This window comes from Orycteropus afer, unplaced genomic scaffold, assembly GCF_000298275.1.
Source record: "Orycteropus afer afer isolate SDZICR_OR568_19922 unplaced genomic scaffold, OryAfe1.0 scaffold00143, whole genome shotgun sequence".
NCBI classification, from domain to species: domain Eukaryota; kingdom Metazoa; phylum Chordata; class Mammalia; order Tubulidentata; family Orycteropodidae; genus Orycteropus; species Orycteropus afer.
This window is the reverse complement of record NW_006921730.1, coordinates 4,586,727-4,614,715: the sequence shown is the minus strand read 5'-3', so window position 1 is coordinate 4,614,715 and position 27,989 is coordinate 4,586,727. Positions and strand designations below refer to the sequence as shown.

The following is a 27,989-nucleotide window of genomic DNA, read 5'->3' as shown; positions in this document are numbered from 1 at the left end:
CAGGTATATGAAACTATAATGTAGGGATCCATCAATTTTGCCATTTATCCAGGCTTAAAATGAGCCCTCCTAGAGGCAGAAGCTCTGGTGACATTGTGCCTAAGGCATATGACTACTAATCAGAAATCTGGCAGTTCAAATCCACCGGCCACTCCTTGGAAGGGAGATTGGGCAATCTACTTCCATAGTGATACCACCTCGGAAACCCAAGGAGGGGTTGCTATGAGTTGGATCCAACTCGACAGCAGTGCATTGCATTTTCGTTGTTTACCATTACTGAACATTTTGATCAAAGACTTAATAGATTAATCCTGATCTAAAGGGGGACAGTGTGGAATAGAATAATAAATTCTTCCAAAATCTAGACTTACCGGACTGGTAGCTGGGTACTTTTGAGTTCTTCTGGTCTCACTGCAAAGGATTCAGTAGTTCATGGAGGTAGACTTGCCATCCAGTTCTTCTGTTCCTGGGTCTTCTTCTTCCTCTGGTGCTTTAGGTGAATAGAGACCCATTCACAAACTTCCAATATTCTAGACTCTTTTCATTGAACTAGGAGGTACAACAGAAACGTTAAAAACAGTATCAGGCCTATTAATTGGACAATCCCATGAAGCCATGACCATAAACCTTCCAACCAAGGGAATTAAAACTACGCCAATCATGTTATAACAGTTTAAAAATATATTCACAAAGATTTTTTTCTTAAAAAAAAAAGCAAAGTCTGTATTACCTAACCTATCAATATTGTCTATTTTCCCATGTTCTTTTATGCTCTTTTTCTGGGTACATAAATATTTTGCATAATTGTAATTACAGTAAATTAAATTAAATTTTGATTTTCATTTCCTATTACCCAGTAGTGTAGTCCTCATAATAATACTAAGAATTGCATAACTTACTAAGTATTTCTATTATTATTTAAAATATATTCTCAACACTGTGATGGATAAACTAGTACATACATATTTTCCATTCTTTAATTTTTTAAAAATAAATTCGCAGGACTGTGATAAAGAAATACTTGTGAATACATATTTTTTAAGATTCCTGGTATATTATTGCATTGCTTTGAAAATAATGTGCTAATTTATTAACATTAACTCATTAACATTTGGCATAAAATAAACATTTTTGTAGATGCTTGTTTATATCAGTATTTTTATTTGTTATTTCTATCTTTTGTACATTTGTCATTTGAGCAATTGTTATCTTTTTCCTTATTAATTTTTCTGAGCTCCTTATGTATCATAGATAAACCCCAAAACCCATTGCTGTTGAGTCAATTCAGACTGAACATTTTGATTAAAGACACAATAGATGAATCTTGATCAAAAGTGAGACAATGTGGAACAGATTAGAACTGTCCCAGAGTTTCCAAGTTGTAATCTTTATGGAAGCAGACTGCCACATCTTTCTTCCACAGAACAGCTTAGAGGGTTCGAACCACAGACCTTTCGGGTGGCAACTGAGAGCTTAACCACTGTGCCACCAGGGCAGATATTGTCCCTTTATTACACTGTGCATTTGATTCAAAGTTATCAAAAAGATTAAGGAGGATTTAGAATTTTCTGAGGTCCTCACACAGGTAGAGTATTTTTTCATTTTGTGTTAAGGAATACTGTAGGGACTATGTAGAAACTTTTAAAAGGCAGAACAGGGGTATACATATGCCAAGTGAGGCCATATGAATTATATTTGATATATTACATCTCTAACTCTTCATTATACTTACAGCAGTCAGGTGGGGTTCTATGACAAAGTTGTTTTTACCTCTCAAATATATTTTCTGTCTGTATCTCCACCACCTTTTTTTTTTTTTTTAAAAAAAAAAAAGAAAGAAAACAGTTTTAAATCTTTGAGTAAGGAGTTTTATTAGCACACACACAAACAAACACTTTACATGTAATGTAATCATCTACATTACTTTGTTTACATATAAGTAACCTACTAAATGTGCTACTCCTCGGAAGGAAGGTTGGCAATCTATTTCTGTAGTGATACTGCCTCAGCAACCCAAGGAGGGGTTGCTATGAGTCGGGTCCAACTCGACGGCACATGACAACAACAACAAATGTGTATTTGGAAAAAAGACATAAAAGTTGTTGAAGAACTGATTAAGTAAGGAAATCAGGAGGAAGAGAAAATAAGAATAGGAACAAAACATATGAAGCTACGGGTGAGATTAGTAGCCAAGAAACATATAAGATAGTGTGGTAGTTAAATTTGTATGTCAGCTTGGCTGGGTCTGGTTGAGTGGCTGGGCAGCTGGTGGTAGTTACTCCCTATGATGAGACTGGCAATCAGCTCCATGGTGGGATGTACCACAAGCAGCTGAGTAGCTGCCTTTGGGTGTGCTCTGCTTCCTGTATATAGGGAGAAGCCTTGAGGATAGTCTCTAGCTTATGGCACACTTGGACCCTGCATATAGCTGGGTCGTTCAACAGCCTGCCACGCTCTGTTGATCCTAGGACTTTCAATGGACTTGAATCAATGGCCTGCTGTGTAGTTTGGTAACATCGGGAGTGTGTTGTTTTATTTGTCGACCTTGGGCTTGTTAGCCTCAGTAGCCAGTAGCTGCCCGAGTGAAGAGATGCCTCTAGCTTCAGTGGGCCGGGAGCAAGAGGCAGAGCTGAAGTCCAAGGTAGAGGGGCTTTCACATAGCCCCTAGAGCCTGGCACTTTGAACTCAGACTTCTAGCCTTCTGAACTCTAAGAGAATAAACTCCTATTTGTTCAAGCCATCCCATGTGTGGTATATTCCTGTCAGACACTATGTAACCAGAACAGATAGTCTTATATTTTTTGCTAGGGTTGAGTCACAAATTAGACCAACATAAATAGGGAAACATGATCACACAGTCACTTACCTCATAACAATTAAACAATAAACAACAGGTTTTTTGGTGAGAAAACATAGCTATTCCAATACTACTTGACATTGGCATTGATAAGATCTCTTGAAAATGTCCATCTGGATTTATGAGCAAGTGAGAGGGCAAACCATTTTGAATGAACAAAGAGTCCAAGGTAGGATCCTATCACACCTGGAACTCAGCATGTTCAATGCACACCTACCTGTTTGCTAAGGACACACATTAAAGCTCTGTATAATGTTCATGTTACTCTGAAGTTATACAGTACAATGTCCACAAAGACACATGCTTAATGCATCATAGATCCGTATCAGAAGCAGTTCAATAAGAGTGTTGTTTTCTTCTAATTGATTTTTCTTTAGTTAGGCTATTGGAGTTACTTTTATCTTCTTCACCCTTTTTTTTTTTTTTTTGTAAGAGACTTCCTTTTTTTCACTTTTTAGTTAACTTTATTGATGTATAATTTATATACAATAAATGTGCCAATTTTAAGTGTATCGTTAGATGAGTTTTCATAATTGTATACACCTGTGAAACTGCCACTGCAAAGATTAAAAACATTTCATCATCACATAACATTTTCTTGTGCCCCTTCTTAGTTAAATCCTTCCCCTGACCTGAAGGAAATCACTAAGCTGCTTTCTATAACCATAAATTAATTCTGCCTGTTCTAGAATGTCATATAAATGGAATCATATATGCCCTCTTTTGAGTCTTGCTTTTTCTATTCAGCATATTTTTGAGATTCATCCATGTCGTTGTGTGTATTAGTGGTTTGTTTCTTTTTATTGCTGAGCACTATTGTGTTAATTGGATATACAAATATTTGTTTATGCATTCACCAGTCGATGTACATTTGGCGTTTCCAGGTTTTGGCTATTACAATAAAACTGCTATGCATATTTTTGTATAAATCTTTGTGTGGACTGTGTTTTCTTTTTTCTTGCTATACCTGGTAGTAGAATTGTTGAGTCATAGAGTAAATGTATACTTAGCTTCATACGAAATTGCCAGAGTTTTCCAAAGTGGTTTTTACCATTTTATATTCTCATTAGCAATATATGAGTGTTGGGAGTTAGTTTAGGAGCGCTGGTAGCGTGGTGCCTAAGGCATTTGACTGCTAGCCAGAAGGCTGGTGGTTCAAACCCACCAGCCACTCGAAAGGAAGACTGGGCAATCTACTTCTGAGTGATACTATCTCGGAAACCCAAGGAGGGGTCACTGTGAGACGGATCCGACTTGACGGCAGTGAGCTTGGTTTTGGTTTGGAGTTAGTTTAAAGTGGAAATTGGTTATAGACCTTTTATGAAAATATTTTCTGTCATGCTTCTGAAGAAAAAAGTATTCTTTAATATGTTAGTCCTTCAAAAAAATAAAAGCAAATAAAATAAAAGTAAATCTACTGCCATATCTCTTACAGACTGTATTTCCCAAGGAACTATAACCCAATTCTTATCTGTATTTTTCTTCCAGTGGAGCTTTTGTACACGTGGAAGTATGACATTTATAATTTGCTGAACTTTGATATAAGTTGTTATGAAAATGTGATATGATAATTGAGATCTCTTGGACTATTGCCGAAACAAAGGTTATAGTACTCATGAAGCAATGACAGCATAGGAAAACACTCTAAGACTGGGAGTTGTGGTTTTAGTTACTAGTTATGTGACTTGTGGTGAAACATTTGCCTCTCTGGGTACAAGAATTGGAGATTCTACCTTTGTAAAGGAACTAGCAGGACCAGGTGAGCTCTAAACTTCCTACCACCTGCAAAAGTTTTAATTCTAAATACAGGCTGAAATTATTTTTAAATTAACTTAAAATATTTTTCCCACCTAACACATGAGTATATTATTCTTAAAAAAAAAAAAATGGAACACTCTGTTGTTGTCGTCATTAGGTGCAACTCATCAAGTTGGCTGCAACTCATAGCGACCCTATGTACAACAGAATTAAACAACACCCAGTCCTGCGCCACCCTTACAATACTTTCTATACTTGAGCCCATGATTGCAGCCACTGTGTCAATCCCTCTGGTTGAGGGCTTTCCCCCTTTTCTTGACCCTCCACTTTACCAAGTATGATATTCTTCTCCAGGGAATAGTCCCTTCTGACAACATAACCCAAGTAGGTGAGATGAAGTCTGACCATTCTCGCTTTGAAGGAGCATTTTGGCTGCACTTCTTCCAGGACAGATTTGTTTGTTCTTCTGACACAGCCAATAAAACACAAGTAAACATGGTATTTTATTGCATAGTCAAGTAAACATGGTACTTTCAGTATTCTTCACCAACACCACAACTCAAAAGCATCAACTCCTCTTTAGTCTTCCTTATTCATTGTCCAGCTTTCACATGCATATGAGGCAATTAGAAATACCATAGTTTGGGTTAAGTGCACCTTAGTCTTCAAAGCAACATCTTTGCTCTTCAGTACTTTAAAGAAGTCTTTTGCAGCAGATTTGCCCAGTGCAATATGGTGTTTGATTTTCTGACTGCTGCTTCCATGGGTATTGATTGTGAAACCAAGTAACATGAAATCTTTGACAATGTCAATCTTATTTCCATTAATCATGATGCTGCTTATGGTGCAGTTGTGAGGATTTTCATTTTCTTTATGTTGAGGTGTAATTCATTCTACAGATTGTAGTCTTTAATCTTCATCAGTAAGGGCTTCAAGTCATTTTTACTTTCAGCAAGAAAGGTTGTCTCTTCTGCACATTGCAAGTTGTTAATGAGTTTTCCTCCAATCCTGATGCCACGTTCCTCTTCATATAGTCCAGCTTCCAGGGTTATTTGCTCAGCATACAGACTGAAAAAGTATGGTGAAAGGATACAACTGTGACACACTCCCTTCCTGCTTTTAAACCATGCAGTATCCCCTTGTGTTCAAACAGCTTCCTTCCCATTCTTTTCAATGTTATCCATAATTTGATAGGATCCACAAAATCAAATGCTTTTGTATAGTCAGTAAAAACTAAGTAAACATTTTTCTGATATTCTTTGCTTTCAGCCAAGGTCCATCTGATATCAGCAATGATATCCCTCATTCCATGTCCTCTTCTGAATCTAGCTTGCATTTCTGGAAGTTCTCTATATACTATATACTGCTGAAACTGTTTTTTAATTATCTTTAGCAAGATTAAACTTGTGTGTGATGTTAATGATATTGTCCTATAATTTCAAGATCTAGAACACTCTATATAGAGCTAAAGTAACCTTTGACCATTAATATTAAACCCAGGCCCCTCCCCTCCTCTTCCTTCCCCTTTTTCCTAGACTTAATCATTCAAATACATTTGGTGTGTGTCCTTCCAGATTTCTTAGAAATAATGTATACATAAAATTATACACCCATAGAAACTCATAGTATTGTTTTTACACTTTTTTTTTCTACATAAATGATATAGGGGCTCCCCCAGGTTCAGTAATTCACTAGGAGGACTCAGCATATAATGGTACTCAAGGCTATCACTTATTACAGTGAAAAGATACAAAGCAAAATCAGCAAAGGGAAAAGGCACATGGGATGAAGTCTGGAGGAAACCAGGTACAAGGTTCCAAAAGTCCTCTCCTAGTGGAGTCACATACCAAAAAATCCCAAACTCACTGCCGTCAAGTTGGAACTGACTCATAGCGATCCCTCCTTGGGTTTCTGAGGCAGTATCACTGTGGAAATAGATTGCCTAACCTTCCTTCCAAGGAGTGGCTGGTGCATTTGAACTGCCAGCCTTCTGGTTAGCAGTCATATGCCTTAGACACTACGCCACCAGAGCTTCTGGAGTCACACAGGACATACTTAATTCATCTAAAAACTAATTGTGACAAGAGGTGTGAAATGTTGTCTACCAGGGATCTCATTCAAGACTCAGTGTCCAGGGTTTTAATTAGGGTCTGATCACATAGGTTACCTCTGCCTAGCACATACCAAAATTGCAGACTCCCAGAAAGAGGTGGTCTCAATAAAGACCAGGTGTTCAGCATATGCTACATTATACAAAGTTCCTTGTACATCTTGTGGTATTTTTCTTTCAACTTAAACTTTGCGAGAATGTTGTTGTGTTGTTGTTATGTGCCATCGAGTCAGCCCCAATGCATAGCGACCCCTCCTTGGGTTTCCGAGGCAGTATCACTACGGAAGTAGGATTGCCCAACCTTCCTTCCGAGGAGTGGCTGGTGGGTTTGAACCGTCAGCCTTCTGGTTAGCACTGTATCCATGAGACAAAAGAAAAAAAGTAAACAATTTCAAATTACTCAGAGACAAAATCCTATACTGCTAAGGAGCTAGGAACTCACCAGTGATAGCTGCACCTTATTTCTTGAAGCCTGCCCTATAAAATAAGGTTCCTGGGTGGTGCAAATAGTTTGTGCTCAGTAGGTTGGTGGTATTCAACCAGTGATGCTGCAAAATAAAGGAATGGTGATCCATTCTGAAAAATCAGCCATTGAAAACTTCATGGACTGCAGTTCTACTTTGATACACATGTGGTCAAGATGAGTTGGAAATGATTCAATAGCAATGAGTTTTCCCCTGCCTCTAGCCCTATAAAATGACTGAGAACTTAGTTTTCATTAAATACGTATTTACTAAATGCCTATGAGCTGCCAGCCTCTAGGGATACAAAATTTCATAAAAACTGCCTTCAAGGTGCAATTTCTTTAAAGAGAGGTTGGACATTTATCCCATAGTAAGGCAAAAACATTTTAAAGTCTCAATAGATGTGCAGCTGACAAGACAGATGGAAGTGTTTTGCTTAGCAAGTGCTAAGAATGACAAACTGAAATGTACATAGTCAGAATATCATTGCCTTCTCTTTCATCATCTCTGTATGTGAGTGGCAGTTCCCTGTTTACAAAAACATCTTTATATTTGACTAGTGGAAGGGAGGCTGAGCTAACCAACTGGCCCCTGTTTGGTCCCCAGTTTCTCCTTCATTTTGGAGATCTCATTAGCTGATGGCGGCCACAACAGAGCTGGTACTTAGGGAAGGACATAAATTCTCCTTTGAAGTGTTCACCCAAGGAGGGACTCAGCTCCCCATTTCTTTCATTCTCATACTCACTGCCATCAAGCCAATTCTGACTCTCGGCGACCCCCATAGGGCTTCCAAAGCTGTAAATCTTTATGGAAGTAGATTGTCCCATCTCCCTCACACAGAGCAGCTGGTGGGTTTGAACTGCCTACTTTCTGGTTAGCAGTCAAATGCCTTTTCCACTGTGCCACCAGGGGAACTGAATGACAGAAATTTTCAAAATGATTTATATAGACTATAAATGAGAACAGGAGCTCTGGTAGCATAGTGCCTAAGGCACTTGATTGCTCACCAGAAGGCTGGTGGTTCAAACCCACCAGCCACTCCTTAGAAGGAAGGTTGGGCAATCCTACTGCCTCAGAAACCCAAGGAGGGGTCACTATGAGTCGGGCCGACTCGACGGCAAACAACAACAACAACATAAATGAGAACATGATGAAACACAGGTTTCATCTAATTTACTCACAAGGTTCATAGTCTTTGTCCCCTTTCCCATCCACTCTGAGAATCCCTTGTTACAGATTGAATTGTTTCACCAAAATATGTTGGAATCCTAAACCCTATGCTTGAGGATGTAATTCCATTTGGGAACAGGGTTTCCTTTGTTATGGTAATGAGGCCATTATCAGTTCAGGGTGCATTTTAAACCTACTCACTACTGAGATATAAAGAAGGCACAGAGAAGGAAGCAAGCATGAATTGGGGAAAGATAAATGTCATATGGAGATTTCCAAGGTATATCAAGAAGACAGCTAGAGAAGCTGAGACAAGGATTTTCCTCCAGAGCAGACAGAAAGAACCTTCCTCTATAGCTGATGCTCTGAATTTGGACTTGCGGTTTCCTAAACTGTGAGAGGGAGCGCTGGGCTCTGGTGGAGTACTGCCTAAGGCATTTGACTGCAAACCAGAAGGCTGGCGGTTCATACCCACCAGCCACTCCTTGGAAGGAAGGTTGGGCAATGTACTTCTGTAGTGATACCACCTTGGAAACCCAAGGAGAGGTCGCTATGAGTCAGGACTGACTCCACGACAATGAAACTGTGAGAAAATAAATTTCTGTTCACAAAAACGTTTTGACCACAAAAATGATCTTTCCCCTTCCACATGATAAGTCCTAGCCAGATGGACTCTCAGGAAGAAAGAGCAGGTGGTAGGTGATTGAGAGTGACTGCTTCTCTCAAAACCACAGCTGACTCTAACACATCTTCAGATGCCATGGAAAGTAACCTTTGAACTGCATAGCACATTGCTCTTCTTCCTGCAAGCTGGGTCAAAAGTATTTCCTTACACTGCTTCTGTCTTTTACGTATTCTCAACTTTTCCATACTACCATTAAGTGATATTTGCTGATTCAAGGCTATCCTCAGTGTGCATTTAACACCAACTTAACCTCAACATGGGACAGAAGGCCAGATGAGCATGAAGGTCAATGTACTGAGTTAACCAACTGGTCCCTGTTTGGTCCTCAGTTTCTCCTTCATTTTGGAGATCTCATTAGCTGATGGTGGCTATAGGGTATGACGTCTTCTGACTAGCAGAAATTTAAAGGTGATTACTTATAGAATCCCTGACCCTAGAACAATCTTCTTAATGGTATGTTTGATGTTTATCCCCAGTAAATGTGAGACCATGAGTGCTTAGTAAGTGATAATGATAACTTAGCCCTTTTGGCTTCACTAATGGATGGCAACCAAAACCACTGCCACGGAGTCGGATCCGACCCATAGCGACCCCTCCTTGGGTTTCCGAGGCAGTACCACTATGGAGGTAGATTGCCCAACCTCTCTTCTGAGGAGTGACTGGTGGGTTTGAACAACCAGCCTTCCGGTAAGCAGTCACATGCCTTAAGCACTACACCACCAGAGCTCCTATGGATGGCAACAGTAACTAAAAATCAGTATCTACACATACAGTGGGAGAAACTATGTTCTCCTGTAAGGGTAGTAAATGTTTCAATTCAGGTTATCTCTGTATAGCCAGTTATCACCTGCATTTATTGGGAGCCTAAGTACAGAGATTTTCATCAATGACTGTGGGCATAAATGACAGACATAGTAATAACTATTTCATTGGCTCAACAGATATTCATTGAATGCCTACTATCACATAGCACAATGTCAGATGCTGGCAGAGAGAGAATATAATCACTGCACTCAAGCCAGGGCACTAAAGGGACAAAATACTCAAAAATAGAAAGATAAGTAAGGATACCGAAAAATCACAAGAGAGTTCATAAAGAACTAAATGTCTAATTGTCAAATATTTAGGCACACATCCAGGGTTATACTGTGGTCTTGATAAAGACCACAAAAAGATACTATTTAATTAACTAAAATACAAAATCTGAATAATACTACGGGTGGGCATTATCTTAAGCAGTTAGATATTTGCATAATCTACCTTTAGCAATCCATGCATTAGTATATAACCATGAAAAACTACTGTATAAGAAGCATTTTCAAGAGTGTTCATAGCAGCAAAGAGTGAAAGACAGGAAACAACATAAATACTCTTTGACAGGAAAACAGACCAAAAAAGCTTGTGGTACACACACCCAAAGAGTATTTTTCAGCAATGAAAATAAATGAACTCTGCACACTTGTAACAGTATGGATTTATCTTAGTAACATAATATTGAATGCAAACATTATGTCCTAGAAAACTGCATACGGAGGCTATGCTAGATGATGTCCTTAAGTAAAATTGAAAAACACATTGCTTAGGGACATGTATATATATATGACTATACACAAGTTTGAAAAACAAGGGAATGATAAACACAAAATTCACAACTATAGTTATTTCTGGAAGGGCAGTAGGGAAATCCCATGGGGGAAAGGCACATAGAGAAATACAATTTATTGGTAATGGTCTAATTCTTGGGTTGGGTGATGAGATCCAGGTGTTCATTACCCTCTTAATTAATTTTAGAAAAGTAATTGAAAAGGTCACTGAAGTTTTCATGGATAATTTAGATTTAAACTGAAACATGAAAAATGGGTAGGATATGGTTTTGAGTATTATGACATAAATATAATCCAAATGTCCCAGATGTCATGCCAATCACAATATTATAAACCTACATCCAGCTAGGTAGAAGCAAAATATTTTATAAAACTTGTCATTAAAAATTTTAAAACATATTTCTTGGGAAATCTGGGGAAATGCTTTAATGTTACACAGATATCCTTCTTCTCCCATGTTAGCAGAACCTCTGATCTGGCTCCCAAATGTTGTTGTTGTTGTTGTTAGGTACCCTCGAGTCATCTCTGACTCATAGCAACTCTCCGCACAGCAGAATGAAACAATACCCGGTTTTGTGCCAGCCTCATGATCCTTGCTACACCTGAGCCCAGCGTTGCAGCCACTGTGTCTATCCATCTCATTGAGGGATTTCCCCTTCCTCGTTGACCCTCCACTTTACCAAGCATGATATCCTTCCCCAGGGAATGGTCCCCTCTGACAACGTAACCAAAGTAGGTGAGATGAAGTCTGACCATTCTCACTTCCAAGGAGCATTCTGGCTGCACTTCTGCCAGGACAGATTTGTTAGTCCTTTTAGCAGACCAAGGTACTCTTAGCATTCTTCTCCAACACCACAACTCAAAACCATCAACTCTTCTTTGGTCTTCCTTATTCATTGTCCAGCTCTCACATGCATTAAGAAGTGACTGACAATACCATAAGACATCTTTGCTCTTCATCACTTGAAAGAATTCTTTTGCAACAGATCTGCCCAATGCAATACATCATCTGATGTCTTCCATTGGTTTTGACTGCAGAACCAAGTAACATGAAATCAAAAGTGGAAGAGTGGGTGTCACTGTTAAAGTTGCAAGAGACAACCTGGTCTTCAGTATAGACCAGGATGCCCTTTAGGGGACCGTCCAATGCCTGCTTCACCACCTTCTTGCTTTCATTGTATTTGGTGGCTTTCTCCAGATGGAATGTCAGGTCCATAACTGACACATTGGGGGTGGGGACATGGAAGGCCATGCCAGTGACCTTCCAATTCAGCTCAGGGATGACGCTGCCCATAGCCCTAGCAGGGCCAATAGATGCAGAGATGATGTTCTGGACAGGCCCATGGCCATCATGCCATATTTCCCAGAGGCACTATCCACAGATTTCTGGGTGGCAGTGATATTACGGACTGTGGTCATGAATCCTTCCACGATGCCAAAGTTGTCATGGATGACCTTGGCCAGATGGGCCAAACAATTTTTGGTGCAGGAGGCATTGATGACAATCTTGAGGGAGTTGTACTTCTCGTGGTTCATGTCCATTACAAACATGGGGGCATTGGCACAAGGGGCAGAGACAATTACCCTTTTGGCACCACCCTTCAAGTGAGCCCAGCGTTCTTCATGGTTGTGAAGATGCCAGTGGACTCTCCAACATACTCAGCACCAGCATCACCCCACTTGATGTTGACAGGATCTCAATTCTGGAAGATAGAGATGGTGACAAGCTTGATGACAAGCTTCCTGTTCTCAGCCTTGATGGAACCTGCCAAGGGTGTAATCATACTGGAACATGTAGACCATGTAATTGAGTCAATGAAGGGGTCATTGATGGCAAAAATATCCACTTTGCCAGAGTTAAAACCAGCCCTGGTGACCAGATACCCAATACGGCCAAATCCATTTACTCTGACCTTCACTATCAGGTCTCAGGGAAGTGGCTGGGACTGGACAAGAAGGTGCAGTTGTCTCTCAAACAAGGATGAGCAGAGAGCCTGAGAACAAGTTTTAAAAAGAAGACTTAACTGATGGCTAAGGAGCTCTGGTGGTGTAGTGATTAAGTGCTCAGTTGTTAACAGAAAGATCACTGGTTCGAATTCACCAGCCACTCTGCAGAGAAAGATGTGGTAATCTGCTTCTGAAAAGATTGTTGTTAGGTGCCATCTAGTTGGTTCCTACTCATTGTGACCTTATGTACAAAAGAACAAAATACTGTGCAGTCCTGTGTTATCCTCACAATCATTGATATGCTTGAACCCATTGTCACAGCCACTGTGTCAATCCCTCTTGTTGAAGGTCTTCGTCTTTTTCACTGACCCTCTACTTTACCAAGCATGATATCCTTCTCAAGGGGTTGGTCCCTAATGATAACATGTCCAAAGTAAGTGAGATTAAGTCCTGCTATCCTTGCTTGTAAGGAGCATTCTTTTTTTTTTTTTTTTTTCAATTGTGATTTGGGTGAAAGTTAACAGAGCAAATTCACTTTCCATACAGCAGTTCACACACACTGTGTTTCATGACATTGACTACAATTTATCACAATGCAACAGCTCCCCTCCCACTTCTTCCCCCTAGTTGTTTCTTCTTTGTGTCCTTCCCTCCATGCACTCATGCCCCCTGAGCTATGTCCCTGTGCATAGAGAGTCCTTCTATTCTCCCTTGATTGTTCTCTCCAAGGAGTGTATCTTTTGTTTGGCTGGAAGCCACAGGTGTGGGTTAAATTCCAGACCTGAAGGACTATGGCTGGGGGCCATAGTCTCAGTGGTTCCATCAGGCTCTATCAGACCAGAAAACCTGGCCCTTTTTATTATTATTATTATTTTTTTAATGATTTTGAGTTTTGTTTCACATTGTTCTCCCTCTCTATCCAGGATCTCCTACATAGATGCCCCTCTGAGGGGCTGACAGTGGTAGCCAGGCACCATCTAGTTCTTCTGGTCTCATATTCCTATACGCTGAGGATCACATAGTGTACCAGTCACTTGGGCTAATTGTTTCCATGAATCTTTGGTTTTCTTCATTCTTCTTTGCTCTGGATGAGGCAAGACCAATTGTTGCATCTAGATGGCTGCTTGCAAACTTTTAAGATCCCAGTTGCTACTCGCCAAAGTAGGAGGTGGAACAATGTTTTGTATAGTGTCTTATGCCAATTGAGCTTGATGTCTCCTGCGACTATGGTCCCAAACCCACAGGTCCAACTACTCACTCCCTCTGGGTAGCTGGCTGTGGCTACAAGAACCTTGTCCCTTGTCAGCTCTACTATATACCTGGGAATTCTTACAGAACATACAAATACACTTGTAGAAACATTGTCTGCCAACCCTATACATAGTCTTGGACACACTCCCCCCTACACAGATATACCTAATAGTTCAGCCTATCCAATCATCTATCCACCCATATAGCCATGTTTCCTTCACTGACAACACAGTACTGTATGTGCAAAAGGGCTCAAAAAAGGGTAAGGAGCATTCTTCCTGTACTTCTTCCAAGACAGATTTGTTCGGTCTTCTGGATGACCATGGTATATTCAATATTCTTCTCCAACACCATAATTGAAATGTATCAATTTTTCTTCAGTCTTCCTTATTCGTGGTTCAGTTTTTGCATGCATAAACACAAAACAAACACTGCCGTAGAGTTGTATCCAACTCATAGTGACCCCTCTTTGGGTTTCTGAGGCAGTATCACTACAGAAAGAGATTGCCCAACCTTCCTTCTGAGGAGTAGCTGATGGATTTGAACCTCCGGACTTCTGGTTAGCGGTCAAATGCCTTAGGCACTACTCTACCAGAGCTTATGAGGTTGAAAATACCATGGCCTGGGGCAGGCCCTTAGTCCTTAAAGTGGTATATTTGCTTTTTAACACTTTAAAGAAGTCTTTTGCAGATTTGCACAATGCAATATGTTATTTGATTCCTTGACTGCTGCTTCCATGGGTGTTGATTGAGGATTCAAGTAAATGAAACCCTTGACAACTTCAGTATTTTCTGTGTTTATGATGTTGCTTATTGGCTCAGTTATGAGGATTTTTTGTTTTTTCATGTTGAAGTATAATCCATACTGAAGGCTGTAGTCTTTGAACTTCATCAATAAGTGCTTTAAGTCTTCTCTGTATTTACCAAGCAAAGTTGTGTCATCTGCATATCACAAGATTCAAAGAGTCTTCCTCTAATCTTGATGCTATATTCGTCTTTGTATAGTCCAGCTTCTAGGATTATTTGTTCAGCATACAGATTGAATAAGTATGATGAAAGGATACAACCCTAATACACACTTTTCCTGATTTTAAACTATTTATTATTCCTTTATTCTGTTCGAATGGCTGCCTCTTGGTTTATGTTCAGGGTCTATGTGAGCACAATTAAGTGTTCTAGAATTCCTGTTCTTCAAAATGTTACCCATATTTTGTGAGGATCCGCATAACCAAATGCCTCTGCATAGTCAATAAAACACAGGTAAACATCATGCTTTCAGCCAAGATCCATCTAACATAAGCAGTGATATCCCTTATTTCACATCCTCTTCTGAATCTGTCCTGAATTCCTTGCAGTTCCCTATTGATTCACTGCTGCAACTGTTTTTGGATTATCTTCAGCAAGATTTTACTTACATGGGATGTTAATAATATTTTTTTTGTAATTTCCACATTCTGTTGGATCACAACTTTGGAAACACTATGTAGTAGTGCTACTCTGTTGTATAGGATCACTATGAATTGGAATTGATGGCTATGGGTTGGTTCTTTTTTTTTTTTAACTGATGGCTTAGAAATGAAACATGAAGAAATTATGCATAGCTAACCTGAAATTACTTTCAGAGTCCAAAAGCCTCAGTTCTTCTTAAGGCCACTGTATTGGGTGCCTCTCTTCTAGGTTCCTACTGGCCATAGTGTAGCAGGGGCGAACTTACTTCTCACTTGCAGGATATTTAAGTGTTCCCTTCCTGAGGGTTTAGACCTAGGATTTTTTTCCCTCTCATTCCTGGCTAAGGTTCATCTCCTTACCTTTACCTCAGGGTCTGATCTCCAGGGAAGATGGATAATGGCATAATTTACTTCCTTCAGGGAATATTTCCCCTCTGCCCATATGGGTGTTTCACCCAATCCTAAACCCTCCCCAAAGTCATTAGACTACCATTATGGAAAAGAAGTGCAGTTCCCCTGAACTGAACTATTCAGTTGTAAGTAATAAGCAATGAAAGAAGCATTTGAAGAAAATCAGGAAAGCTCTTACCTCAACTGCACTCCATTCCCTAATCCTTGCAAGCAATTACTCAAAGAATAATACATACAACTGCGTTGGAAAAGAAATAATTCAGAAGTAAAAAGGATTGTAAACTCACACATTTCACTAGGAAATAGAACTTTCAGAGATTTATAACTGCAAAAAGATCATACTATTTATTGCACTAAAAGAATATTTCTTCTCATCCTAAAGCATCTAAGTTTACCTTCAGAATCCAGTGAACAACTTGGAACAGGTGGATGGGAATTGTTTTACCTATTTGCCTATTCTCTACCTTAAAAGGCCAAATCTGCTTGTCATGTTAAAAATAGCAGCCCCCATCTCCAGCTTTCATCTCCTCTCCCAAAAATGTAGGGCTCAATCAGAGCCAGGGCACTCCGTATGTAAATAAATGTAACCAAAACAAATGCTTAAAGTGATGGAGAAGGGAAAAAGATATAGGATAGATTCCAATGCCTTGTTGTCCAATAAGACTTCTGGAATCATTTGTTGTTATTGCTTCTTAGGTTCCACTGAGTTGGTTGACTCACAATAGAATCCTTAGTTAGCCTTAATTCCAGAGCTTCAAACTAGTACAATAATGGCTGATGAACCAGAATTGAAACAAAGTCATATTTGTAAAATGTGGGTGTACCAGAACAAAAACCTGAATGGGTATAATTACCAGTTGAAGCCCTGTGGGAGAGACTGAAGAGGCATAATGAGCCTTTTAGGAGCCTGATGCAGATTATTGGATTATTTTGAGGACTGTGGAGACCAATACACATTCAAAGTGAGGCAGTGGACTGCCATCTTTGAACTTGGCACCATTGTTTCTGACTCTGCCATCAAGAAATTGAACTGCTATGTAATGTGAATGTTGCTCTTATTTTCTAAGAGGAAGATTAAGTTTCTAGCAGGACATCAACCTGGAATTTTTCTTGTTTGAGTACATCCACATTTTACAAACTTGGGTCCATTCTGTTTTTACTTCGTAAACCATGAATGAACTGGGAAGTGTGCTATGGGAAAATAGACCCCACTTGCAAACATATTCCATAGTGAACCTTTCATTAAGCTTTCAACAGGACAAAAAGAGGGAAAATGTTATCATGCACCCAGCACAGAGGCTGAAGGACTCCACTGTATCACAGTTATGGTTTCCATTACATATACTAGAAAACAAAGGAAATCATCACAAGATCATGACTGGTGTTAGGTCAATTCATCACTGTTGTAGGTGGTACTACAGAAGCAGGGAAAGAACCAGGATTAGAATATGTAAATAATTACAGGTTAAACAGGATTGGTTCAGGGGTTTTGATTATCTGGTTACATGGTGGTTGCTATATGACTCATGAGTCATAATCACTAAGACTTCCATCTTTAACCTAATTGGCCATTTCCTGTATATGCCAGGCAAGTCCCCTGTTGTTGTTGTTGTTGTTGTTATTTGCCATCGAGTCGGCCCCGACTCATAGCGACCTCTCCTTGGGTTTCTGAGGCAGTATCACTACGGAGTAGGATTGCCCAACCTTCCTTCCGAGGAGTGGCTGGTGGGTTTGAACCGCCAGCCTCCTGGTTAGCGGTCAAGTGCCTTAGGCACTATGCTACCCTAGTTCTTTTTATTAGCACCTTTCTGCATACTTGATAGATTAACTCTCTACCCAGCCCATAGTTACTCAGCTTCTGCCTCTCCTGTGTGTTCAGTTCCCACCTCTGCCTTGTTCCCACCCTCTATGCTCAGCTTCCGATTTTCTCCTTTGTTGCAGTCCCCACTTCTGTCTAGTCCCTCCCCCACCACAACTTAGTTTCCACTTCTGCACTCAGCTCCCTCCCTCCCTTTGCAAAGGCTGTGCTTACAGTCTTGTTAAGGATTGGCTCTTTTGAAACAGGCACTCTGCCTCCTACATTAAACACTACTTAATACCCTGTGGTGACTGGATCAGCCTGATGCTGTTTTAAGCCTCAGCCCATCTGCCAGACTGATGATTCAATAACATTTATTAGTTCACTCTGACCTGGTTCCTCTTGGCATCAGCTACCTAACACTACTAATCTTTCAACCACACTCAATCTGATGGCTCCCTAGGCTTGCCGATAACTTATCTAAGCATCACCACATTGTTGGTTTAACAGCCAGCAAGAATTGGAGAAACAACATAAAGAACTCAAATGGAGTCTCAATTTATGTCAAGACTCAAAACACTAGTGGCCATCTAAGATGAAACTATTGGTCTCCTCTCATCTGGAGCAAAGAAGAGTGAAGAAAATCAAAGGCATCTGGAAACAATTAGTCCAATGATAAGATGGACCATGAGGACCTCAGCCTTCACAACCCCAAGACCAGAAGAACTAGATGGTGCCCATCTATCAATGCCAACTACTCAGAAAGGGATCAAAACTGGAGATCCTGGAAAGAGTGGGAGGAAAAATGTAAAACAAAATTCAAAAACACAAAACCAACCAGAATTACTGGTCACATAGAGACTGGTGGAACCCAGGAGACTATGGCCCCTCAATACCCTAGGGCCTGGAAATGGATTGGCTCTCAGCCCAAGAGTAGAAAGACCTACATGCACAATGCCTAGTCCAGGGCAATGAACCCACCTACTCTAGGGAGACGCACCCCTTAGATCAATCAGTTGAGACACCAGAGGGGCAGAATTCAGAGGGAAAGCTAGACAGACAGGAATGCATAGTTAAAAAGGGCATAGAGAGGGGGTAGTCACAGAGAGGGGAGGGGTGGAGTTTTTTATGGTTGCAGATGGTAATGTTGTTGTTGTTATGTGCCATCAAGTCGGACCCAACTCATAGCGACCTCTCCTTGGGTTTCCAAGGCACTATCACTACGGAAGTAGGATTGCCCAACCTTCCTTCCGAGGAGTGTCTGGTGGGTTTGAACCGCCAGCCGTCTGGTTAGCAGGCAAGTGTCTTAGCCACTATGCTACCAGAGCTACCGGAGATGGTAATAGGGCTGTGAAATCAAACGTGCAGGAGCTGTCGAATGTAAAACAAATCTGCTGCGTAAATCTGCACCCAAAAGGGGAAAAAAAAAAAAAAAAAGATTCAAAATGGTGTTAGGAATTAGGGCTTCCCCTGTAGACCACAGCCTTCCACAAGCCAAGTGCTTTATAATTTAAGCTTTAATGAGAAGCAACAGTTTGGAGCTCTGCTTAATTCTCTCAGCCTTTGCGCTTCAGGTTGTCCTGTCTCGTAAAGGCTGGCTTCGTTGTTAAATTAGAAACTCTTTGTTTAAGTACTTATTCATCCCTATCCTTAGCAGTGCTTGGCAAGTGTAGGAACCTAATAATGAATGATGTATAGAAGGAACGCGGAGGGAAAAAGGGTAGTTTTTTAATCGAGCTGTGACTAAGACTACAATGGTTACAGAACAATAGGAAACGCCTCCAAACTTGGACAGCTTTCCGCTTTCAATTGGCTCTTCAAAAAAGCGAAGAAACCCAACCTCGGTCACAAGACAGACGGGAAATACAAGGTTTCAGAAAAACCGGAAGTGCCGACTCACACCCCGCGCATGCGTGCAGCCTCTCAGCTCACACTTCCTACAGTCATCCAGTGAAAAAGCAGTGACCCTTTCGCCGACGCAACCACCGACCTTGGCGACCCTGCGCCCCAGGCTGCTGCGCATGCGTCCTGAGGTAGAACGGGCGTACTGAGGCGGGACGAAAAGAGATTTTTTTTAAATCTTGCCTCCGCCCCTCTTCTTCCCCCACCTGCCACGTACTGGGCCCGAGCTCGCGGTAGGCTTAGTGGGTCCGTGCGATTGGCCGAGGCGAGAGTCCGATCGAGTGCTGCAGCGGCGGTAGGCAGTCGAGCGGGTCGTGACCGCAGCCTCCCCGTGACGCCTCAGAGCCCGGCGGCGGCCTCGCTTCGGCCCGTCCGGAAAAGACCTCCGGGGAGGCGGCGGCGGCAGCACCGGCCTCGGCAAGCCGGTATGACCGCTGAAGACGGGGTTGCGGCGGGACGGGAGGACGAGGAACCGCTGAATAGGCCTCTCTGACCAGCCAACGCTGGGGGTGGGGTGGGGCTGGAGAGACAGTGGGAAGGGGGCTGTGGTTGGGGGGAGGGGAGGCCGGGTGGAGCCTCTCGTGGGGGAGGGGAGGTCGGGTAAGGAGCGAGGAGGGAGGGGCTGCGGTGGGCCATGGTGGCAGCTCAGTAGCCAGAGAGGCGGGCCAAGGGGGTTTTATGGGTGTTTGGTGTAGGAAGTGACTTGCCCCAAAAGATCGGGCTTCCCGGGAGAGTGGAGAACGACGGTGGGAGGTCTAGGGTAGGCATGCCCCCTTCCCCATAGGCACCTCTGGAAATAAGTTGAACCTCGTTTGTCCAATAGATCCAGCGCCGTCTGGAGGCCCAACCCGATTTTATACTGGTAATAGGTAACTTTTAAGAGTTTTCTATTTGCTAAGGCACTGTGTTAACTAACTATAAGGAGCTCTGGTGGTGCATTGGCCAAGTGCTTGGCTGCTAATGAAAAGGTAGAAGGTTCAAACCCACCAGCTGCTCCGCGGAACATGTGGCACACTACTACCTCCGTAAAGATTATAGCTTTGGAAACCCTAGGGGTCAGTTCTGTTAGATCCTATAGCGTCGCTATGAGTCGGAATCGACTCCATGGCAACGGGTTTGATGTTAAGTATTTTAGATGCAGGATCTCAGTTTTCACAAGGTTTCTTCCAAACTTAGATTTCATCATTTTCATTGTGCTTATGATGAAAGTGAGGCTTGGAGAAGGACTTGATTGAGGTTGCACATCTAGTAATGGCAGTTTTTACCGTCTTGCTACACTGTTGCTTGCTACCACTGCCTCTGGTCAGGCTTAGGGCCCTTTGCGTTCGGAATAATCAAGCGTTGAATTTGCTTAGACTTTCTTGAAAGCAGTAGGTATTCTCTAGAGGAGCCCTGGTGTCGCAGTGATTAACCACTTCGCTGTTAACTGAAAGGTCGGCAGTTTCAACCCACTAGCAGCTCTGCGGGAGAAAAATGTGGCAGTCTGTTTTCATGAAGATTATGGCCTTGGAGCAGTTCTGTCTCACAGGGTCGCGTGAGTCAGAATTGACTGGATGGCCAAGGTTAGAGGAGTCCAAGTGTCTCTCCCTGAATTGAGCAGGACTCTACCCATAGGTTCTGGGAATGGGGGTGAGGGCTTTTTTGTGACTTTGGGCATGTTACTTTATTCATCGGTGTTGAGGAAAATGTTCCTGTTAGGAAAATTTCTAAGTTAGTGGCCATGTTATTTCTGGACTTCAGAGGGGGTGGAGCAAGGACAGGTTGGGAGAAGAGAATACTGTAAGGATGTTACCAGTAGGCCGATGAGCTAGTTGTTCAGCTCCTCTTACTAGCTTCTTGGTGATGCCTGAAGTTGGGTGAAAAAAGAGGACCAGAGTTCTGCTGTTACATAAAGAAATAAAGAGATGAGTTTTTCTTTTAAAGGAAAAATTTTATTAGCACTCAGTTTGCCATACTTGTGTGGTAGCCATGAGATGACTGCACAAACTGGGGACACCCTGAGGAAAGACGCCTTGGTTCCTGGCCACAGGGAGTTTACAGTCAGTGGAAAATACCAAGGGACAAGTGAATTTGCAGCACACATGGGAGATACAGCGTATACACAGGACTCGATTAAGGTTTTAGATCTATTGGAGCTGAACAATGATCACCCCATTTACCAATCAGAATGACATTAATTATGCTGAATGTAGGAATTTTCTCTTAGGAGCCCTGGTGGCACTGTGGTTAAAGCATTGGGCTGTTAACTGAAAGGTCAGTGGTTCAAATCTACTATCTGCTTTGTGGGAGAAAGATGAGGCAACCTGCTTCTGTAAAGATTTACAGTCTTGGAAACCCTATGGGGGTGGTTGTACTCTGTCCTATAGGATTGGATGGGAACGACTTGATGGAAGTGGGTTTTTTCAGGAGTGTGTTATGTGGTAAGTCACATCTAGCTACCTAAGGAAGATACAGTGTGAAGGTTTGCTTTAGGATATTATAACCAATCTTTATATCAGAACTGTATCATTTCTCGTTCTTTGTTGTTGTTGTTCAGGGAACAGAAACAAATATTTAGATACCTACTGTGTGTCAGACACTATTCAAGTGCTATTGGAAATAGATAATACCATTTTACTGAAGCTAAGTACTGGCTCCTATCTATACTAATAGAGCTGGTTTACACACCTGGTAGGTAGGTAATGTAATAAATGTACTGATTTCTTGAAAGATCTTTGTTTTTGTTACTCTTAGTCTTCCAGTGTAACCAAGATACTGGTTATATTGAAGTAATTACTCTTCAGAGCTTGGTACATAGTAGATACTGAGTAAAAATTTCCTGAATGAAGAGCATACATTTGGCTTGCAAGCAAAGGGCTGGTTGTTTAGAGGTTTCAGTCTTCATGAGAAGTCCATTTGAGAATTGGGAGATAAAAAGCTAACTGTCTTTTTTTATGTTGAGAGAAGCATAATATCCAGATCATGAACACAGTCCACTCTATTCTGCACAGATCTAAGAGTGTTGTATTCAGTATTGAATGCTCCTTTATAAGATGATTATTTATAAAATGAAAGGTGGACTAGTTAGTAAGGAGCCAAGAGATTTTCATTTGAGGAATAGTTAAATGGAAGGACCTGAGTTATTTATGTAAAGGAAATTAGTGGGGAATTCATGAGTTCATTCAAGTTTCTGAAGGGTTACTATGTTGATAGTTGCTTGCACAATAAAGAGAATAATTGCAAAGAAATATGAAAACCGAGTATGATGTTAATGAAGTAACATAATTTAGAGGAGAGAATAGCAAGCTGCTACTAGTAAAGCATGAGGTTGAATGTGGCCAACAGGAGGGTTGTTGGGCACCTCAAACAGTCTGATAGATCATTTGGTAAGGGCAGGAGGAGTAAAGAGTTGACACTAAAGTAATGCTCAGTGGTTATGGGTAACATTAAAAAACATACAGTACTTTTTTTTTTTTTTTGCATATAATGCAAATTGGAAACTAATGCAGGAGGATGTTGCAGCTTATAAAACACCCCCATCGTGTAATGTGCATGCTATTTTTGTAGAAGTATGGTATTGGCCTTGAAAAGTAGAGGGGAAGAGACAACTTACTATTTTTTGTGAAATTTATTCTCCATTATTGTATAGATTTAAAGATAAAAACATTATTTTGCATTTGAGATTAGAAAGTCATAGAATAACAACACTGAGTAACTGGAAATTAGAGTGAAGCAAAACTCAGGAGTGGATAATTCTATAACGCTCTGGTGGTGCTGTGGTTAAGTGCTTGGCTGTTACCAGAAAGATTAATGGTTTGAAGCTATCAAGTGCTCCATGAGAGAAAGAGATGGCATTCTGCTCCCATAAAGATTTATAGCCTTGGAAACCCTTAAGGGCAGTTCTTTGTCCTGTAGAATTACTGTGGGTCTGAATCAACTTGATGATAATGGCGTTTTTGGTCTCTGTTATTCTTTTATTTCTTTCTTAAATAAATTATGCACTCTAATCATACATACCAGAAGGAATATTGGGCAATTTACTTCTGTAGTAAATTTACTTCTGTAGTTTCTGCCTCGGAAACCCAGGGAGGGGTTGCTGTGAGTCGGATCTGACTTGACGGCAGTGAGTTTGGTTTTTGGTTTTAATCATACATACCCACTCATGTCTGGAGGAGGTCATGGAATGTGTGCCATTGTAAAGGACAATTTTGTTGGAAACCTCAGGAAAGGAGCCATTTTAGATTGATGGTCAGGGAAGACCACTGGGAAAGTGGCATTTGAACAGGAATCTGACTTGGGAGGGGTATAGCCAAGGATTCAAGCAAAGGGAAAAGCAAGTGCAACTCAGGTTGAGTAGGTGAACAAATATGGGTGTAGCATTGTGAATGAGGGGAAGCAGTAAGGAATGAGGTTAAACATTTGGCCAGGGGCCATGTTAGGTTAGAAATCTAAGAAGTGATGTCAGGCACAGTTAAATATGTGCGTAAAATAGTAAAAGACATAAAGTAATAATAAAATGTACTTTATATATATATATGTTTTGTATTTATGTATATATGTGTCTTATGTGTGTGTGTACATATGTATATGTGTATATAATAGGAGTCCTGGGGGTGCAGTTGTTAAAGTGCTCAGCTGTGAACAGAAAAGTTAGTGGCTTGCACCTACCATCTAGTCTTTGGCAGTCTGCTTCTGTAAAGAATTTAGCCTTGTAAACCCTGTGGGTTAGTTCTACACGGTCCTATAGGGTCACTGTGAATTGGAATGACTCAACAGCGGATTTGTTTGGTGTGGTAGTTAAGGTTGTGTGTTAACTTGGCTGGGCCATGGTTTTGAGTGGTGGGGCAGCTGGATGTAGTTATTCATTCAGCTGGATGAGATTGGTAGTCAACTGCATGGTGGAATCTGCTGTGAGCAGCTACATAGCTGACTATGGGGTGTGACCTGCTTCCAGTATATCAGAAGAAGCTTTGAGAAAGGTCTCTGAGCTTTGGCACATCTGGATCCTGCATTTGGCCGAGTCTTCATTTCCATGGCCTGCCATATTGCCTATCTTGGGAGTGTGCCATTTTACTTGTGGATCTTGGGGTTTGTCACCCTCAGCACCCAGCAGCTGTGTGAATCATAAAAAGCCTCCAGCTCTAGTGGGCCTGGTACAGGAGGTAGAGCTGAAGCCCAGGTCAAGGGGCCTTCACCCAGCCCCTAGGAGCTGCCACTTTGAACTTGGACTTACAGCTTCCTAAACTGTAAGAGAATAAATCCTTGTTGATTAAAGCTATCCTCTTGTGGTATTCCTGTTACAGCAGCAGTTTAGAGAACTAAAACAGTTGTGTTTATGTAATAAAATAAAGTTGCCGCCAGGCTGTTTTTAACATATGAATATAGCTCTGGTAGCATAGTGCCTAAGGCACTTGACTGCTAGCCAGAAGGCTGGTGGTTCAAACCCACCAGCCACTCCTCGGAAGGAAGATTGGGCAATCTACTTCCATAGTGATGTTGTTGTTGTTGTTGTTTGCCATCGAGTCTGCCCCGACTCATAGCGACCCCTCCTTGGGTTTCCGAGGCAGTATCACTACGGAAGTAGGAATGCCCAACCTTCCTTCCGAGGAGTGGCCCTGGAATCCCAACAACTCGACGGCACATAACAACAATAAAGTAGTGAGCTTGGGACAGAGATTCTATTTTGAAGGGTAGAATTTTTTCCATTCTGATAATAGCTCTGTTATTGGACATTTAAGTTATATTTTGCAGTTTCATTTTTTAATCATCAAAACCATTTTTTATCTGTCTTTCTCTAGAGCTGTATATATAGAGCATCCTGGAGTCCACCATGAATGGACAGTTGGACCTAAGTGGGAAGCTAATCATCAAAGCTCAACTTGGGGAGGATATTCGACGAATTCCCATTCATAATGAAGATATTACTTATGATGAGTTAGTGCTAATGATGCAACGAGTTTTCAGAGGAAAACTTCTGAGTAATGATGAAGTTATAATAAAGTATAAAGATGAGGGTAAGTGCTTTTACAGCTAGTTTTCAAAAGTCTAACTATTGTATGTGTTCTTTTACCCATTTTTGTTTGGATTATCTCTTTTCATTCTTTTCCATGGGGATTGTATCTACTTTAATAGACCATTCATGTACTTAAGTTACACCATATTTTCATGCAAATAATTGTGCACTGTACCGTTATTAATGATAGTTACTAATGATAGTTTACTATTACAAGGGTGTTTTAAGTGACAAAATACTTCCATTTGCATTTTTACAAGCATATCTTTGTCATTCTTATATGATTCTAGTTTCTTTTTTCTTATAAAATCAGTCTTCTATTAGGTGGGCCCGTGATGTTTCTACATATATATTTGTATGTGTTATAAGAATGTCCATGTATATAATAGACCTAACAAGGGGCAAAGTTACAATAACTTCTTAGCCACCACCACCTTAGTCAACCACCCTGAGGGAGTGAATAATTGGACCTGTGGGCTTGGGACCGTGGTCTCGGGACATCAAGCTCAGTGGCATAACGTATTACACAAAAGCATTCTTCTACATCCTACTTTGGTGAGGAGTGACTGGGGTCTTAAACTTGCAAGTGACTATGTAAATGCAACATTGGTTCACTCCTTATCCAGAATGATGAAGAAAACCAAAGATGCCTGAAAACAATCAGTCCAAGGGACCAGTGGACCATGTGAACTTCAGTGTGTATGACCATGAGACCAGAAGAACTAGATGGTGCCCGTCAACCACTTGGAAAAGGATCAGTGCAGGAGATCTTGGATAGAGTGGGAGAACAATGTGGAGCAAAATGCAAATTCATAAAAAAAGACTAGGCTTTCTAGTCTGATGGAGCCTGGTGAGCCCCAAGAGTATGGCCCCAAGTTACTCTTCAGGTCTGGAGTTTGAACTCACTCCCCTGGCTTCCAGCCAAACAATAGAAAGGCATGTAGGGCGAACATTTACATCAGGTAGATACACTCCTTAGAATGATCAGTCATGGGAGAACAGAGTAGTATTTACACAGGGAGATAGCTCAGGGGGCAGGAATGCATAGGAAAGAAGGACACAGGGAAGAGGTGACTACAGGGAAGAAGTGGAAAGAGAACTGTTAAATTGTGGCGGTATAGTCAATCTCATAAAATAAAGTATGTATGAACTGTTACAAGCTCTGGTGGTGCAGTGCCTAAGACATTTGCTAACCAGAAGGTTGGTGGTTCAAACCCACCAGCCACTGTAGAGGGGCAATCTACTTGCGTAAAGATTTACTGCCTCAGAAAGCCAATGGAGGCCACTATGAGTTGGAATCTACTCAGTGGTGAACTGCTATATGGAAAATGAATTTGCTCTATAAACTTTGAACCAAATCACAGTAAAAATTAAAACAAAAAACCAAACTTCCCTTCATATTTCTCCAAATTAGAGGAATATCAGTAAATACGGAATGAAAAAGAATTTCATGGTCATGTAAGTATGGGAAAGCTGGTTTAAAAAACAGCAAATATGTTTATTTATTGCAGGAATTTTCAGAGCTTCTGATATGCTGATGTATGTTTGTGGTATGTAGTCTTACTTGACAATAAAACCATTTTTATAGAGATGTGTTTCACAAAAACAGAAATATTTCACCGAACACAGGAATTGCCTCCACTGCTATATTTCCTATTCTTTTATACCTGCATTTTGTGTTATCTACTGAAATTGATCTTTAGGTGATTACTAGTATCTTTCTTACTGCTGAATTTATTTCCAGTCTTTCTCATCTTGATGTCAGCATAATATTTGGCACTGTTGCCCTAATCATCCTTTTTGAAATATTCTAATTTCTTATTATCTCTGACATTGTGCTGTCCTGGTTTTCCTCTTCTCACTAATAGCTTCTTTTCTGACTTTGTGAATGTTTTAAATGACAGCTACTGTAATGGAAATCTTAAAATATCAGTGATTTAGCAGTCAAATCACTCAGGGACCCAGAGTTAACAAAAGACCTGTTATCTTCAATAGGTATCCTTTAAGTTCACCTTGGATACTGATATCCATTAGGTAGATGGGTCAAGACAAAATATGGCAGTCATGTAGGATGTTTTATTCCCTAAACCTTAAGTATTGTGTATCATTTCTGCCCACATTGGCCAGACCCCAGTCACATGACTGGTGACATGCAAATAGCTGGGCAGCCACTTTCCTGCAGCTTAAAATGTGGACCTAAAACCAAACCCATTACTGTTCAGTCAATTCTGACTCATAGTGACCCTGGAGGGCAGAGTAGATCTGTCCTATAGGATTTCCAAGGCCGTAATCACTACGGAAGCAGATTGCCACATTTTTCTCCTGCGAGTGGCTAGTAGGTTCAAACTGCCAACCTTTTGATTAGTAAGTGAGCTCTTAATCACTGTACTGCCAGGGTTTACTTTTGTAATATGTGTTGTTATTGTTAGGTGCCATCGAGTTGGCTCCTACTCATAGCGACCCTATGTACAACAGAACGAAACATTGGCTGATCTTGTGCCAGCCTCACAATCCTTGCTATACCTGAGCCCATCGTTACAGCCTCTCTATCAGTCCATCTCATTGTGGGCTTTCCCCTGTTTTGCTGACCTTC

At 41.0% G+C, this 27,989-nt stretch overlaps 1 protein-coding gene and 1 pseudogene across 1 annotated transcript in view; one reads left to right on the top strand and one right to left on the bottom strand.

Annotated features, from left to right (window-relative positions):
* Positions 1-422: 422 nt before the first annotated feature.
* LOC103201174 lies at positions 423-21,126 on the bottom strand (annotated as a pseudogene).
* A 4,087-nt stretch (positions 21,127-25,213) lies between these two features.
* TFG (trafficking from ER to golgi regulator) overlaps positions 25,214-27,989 on the top strand; it is a 51,531-nt gene continuing 48,755 nt past the window's right edge. The window contains exon 1 of the mRNA XM_007945778.2: positions 25,214-25,397. Within this exon, the coding sequence (XP_007943969.1) occupies positions 25,214-25,397 (184 nt within the window). The remainder of the gene's footprint in view (positions 25,398-27,989) is intronic.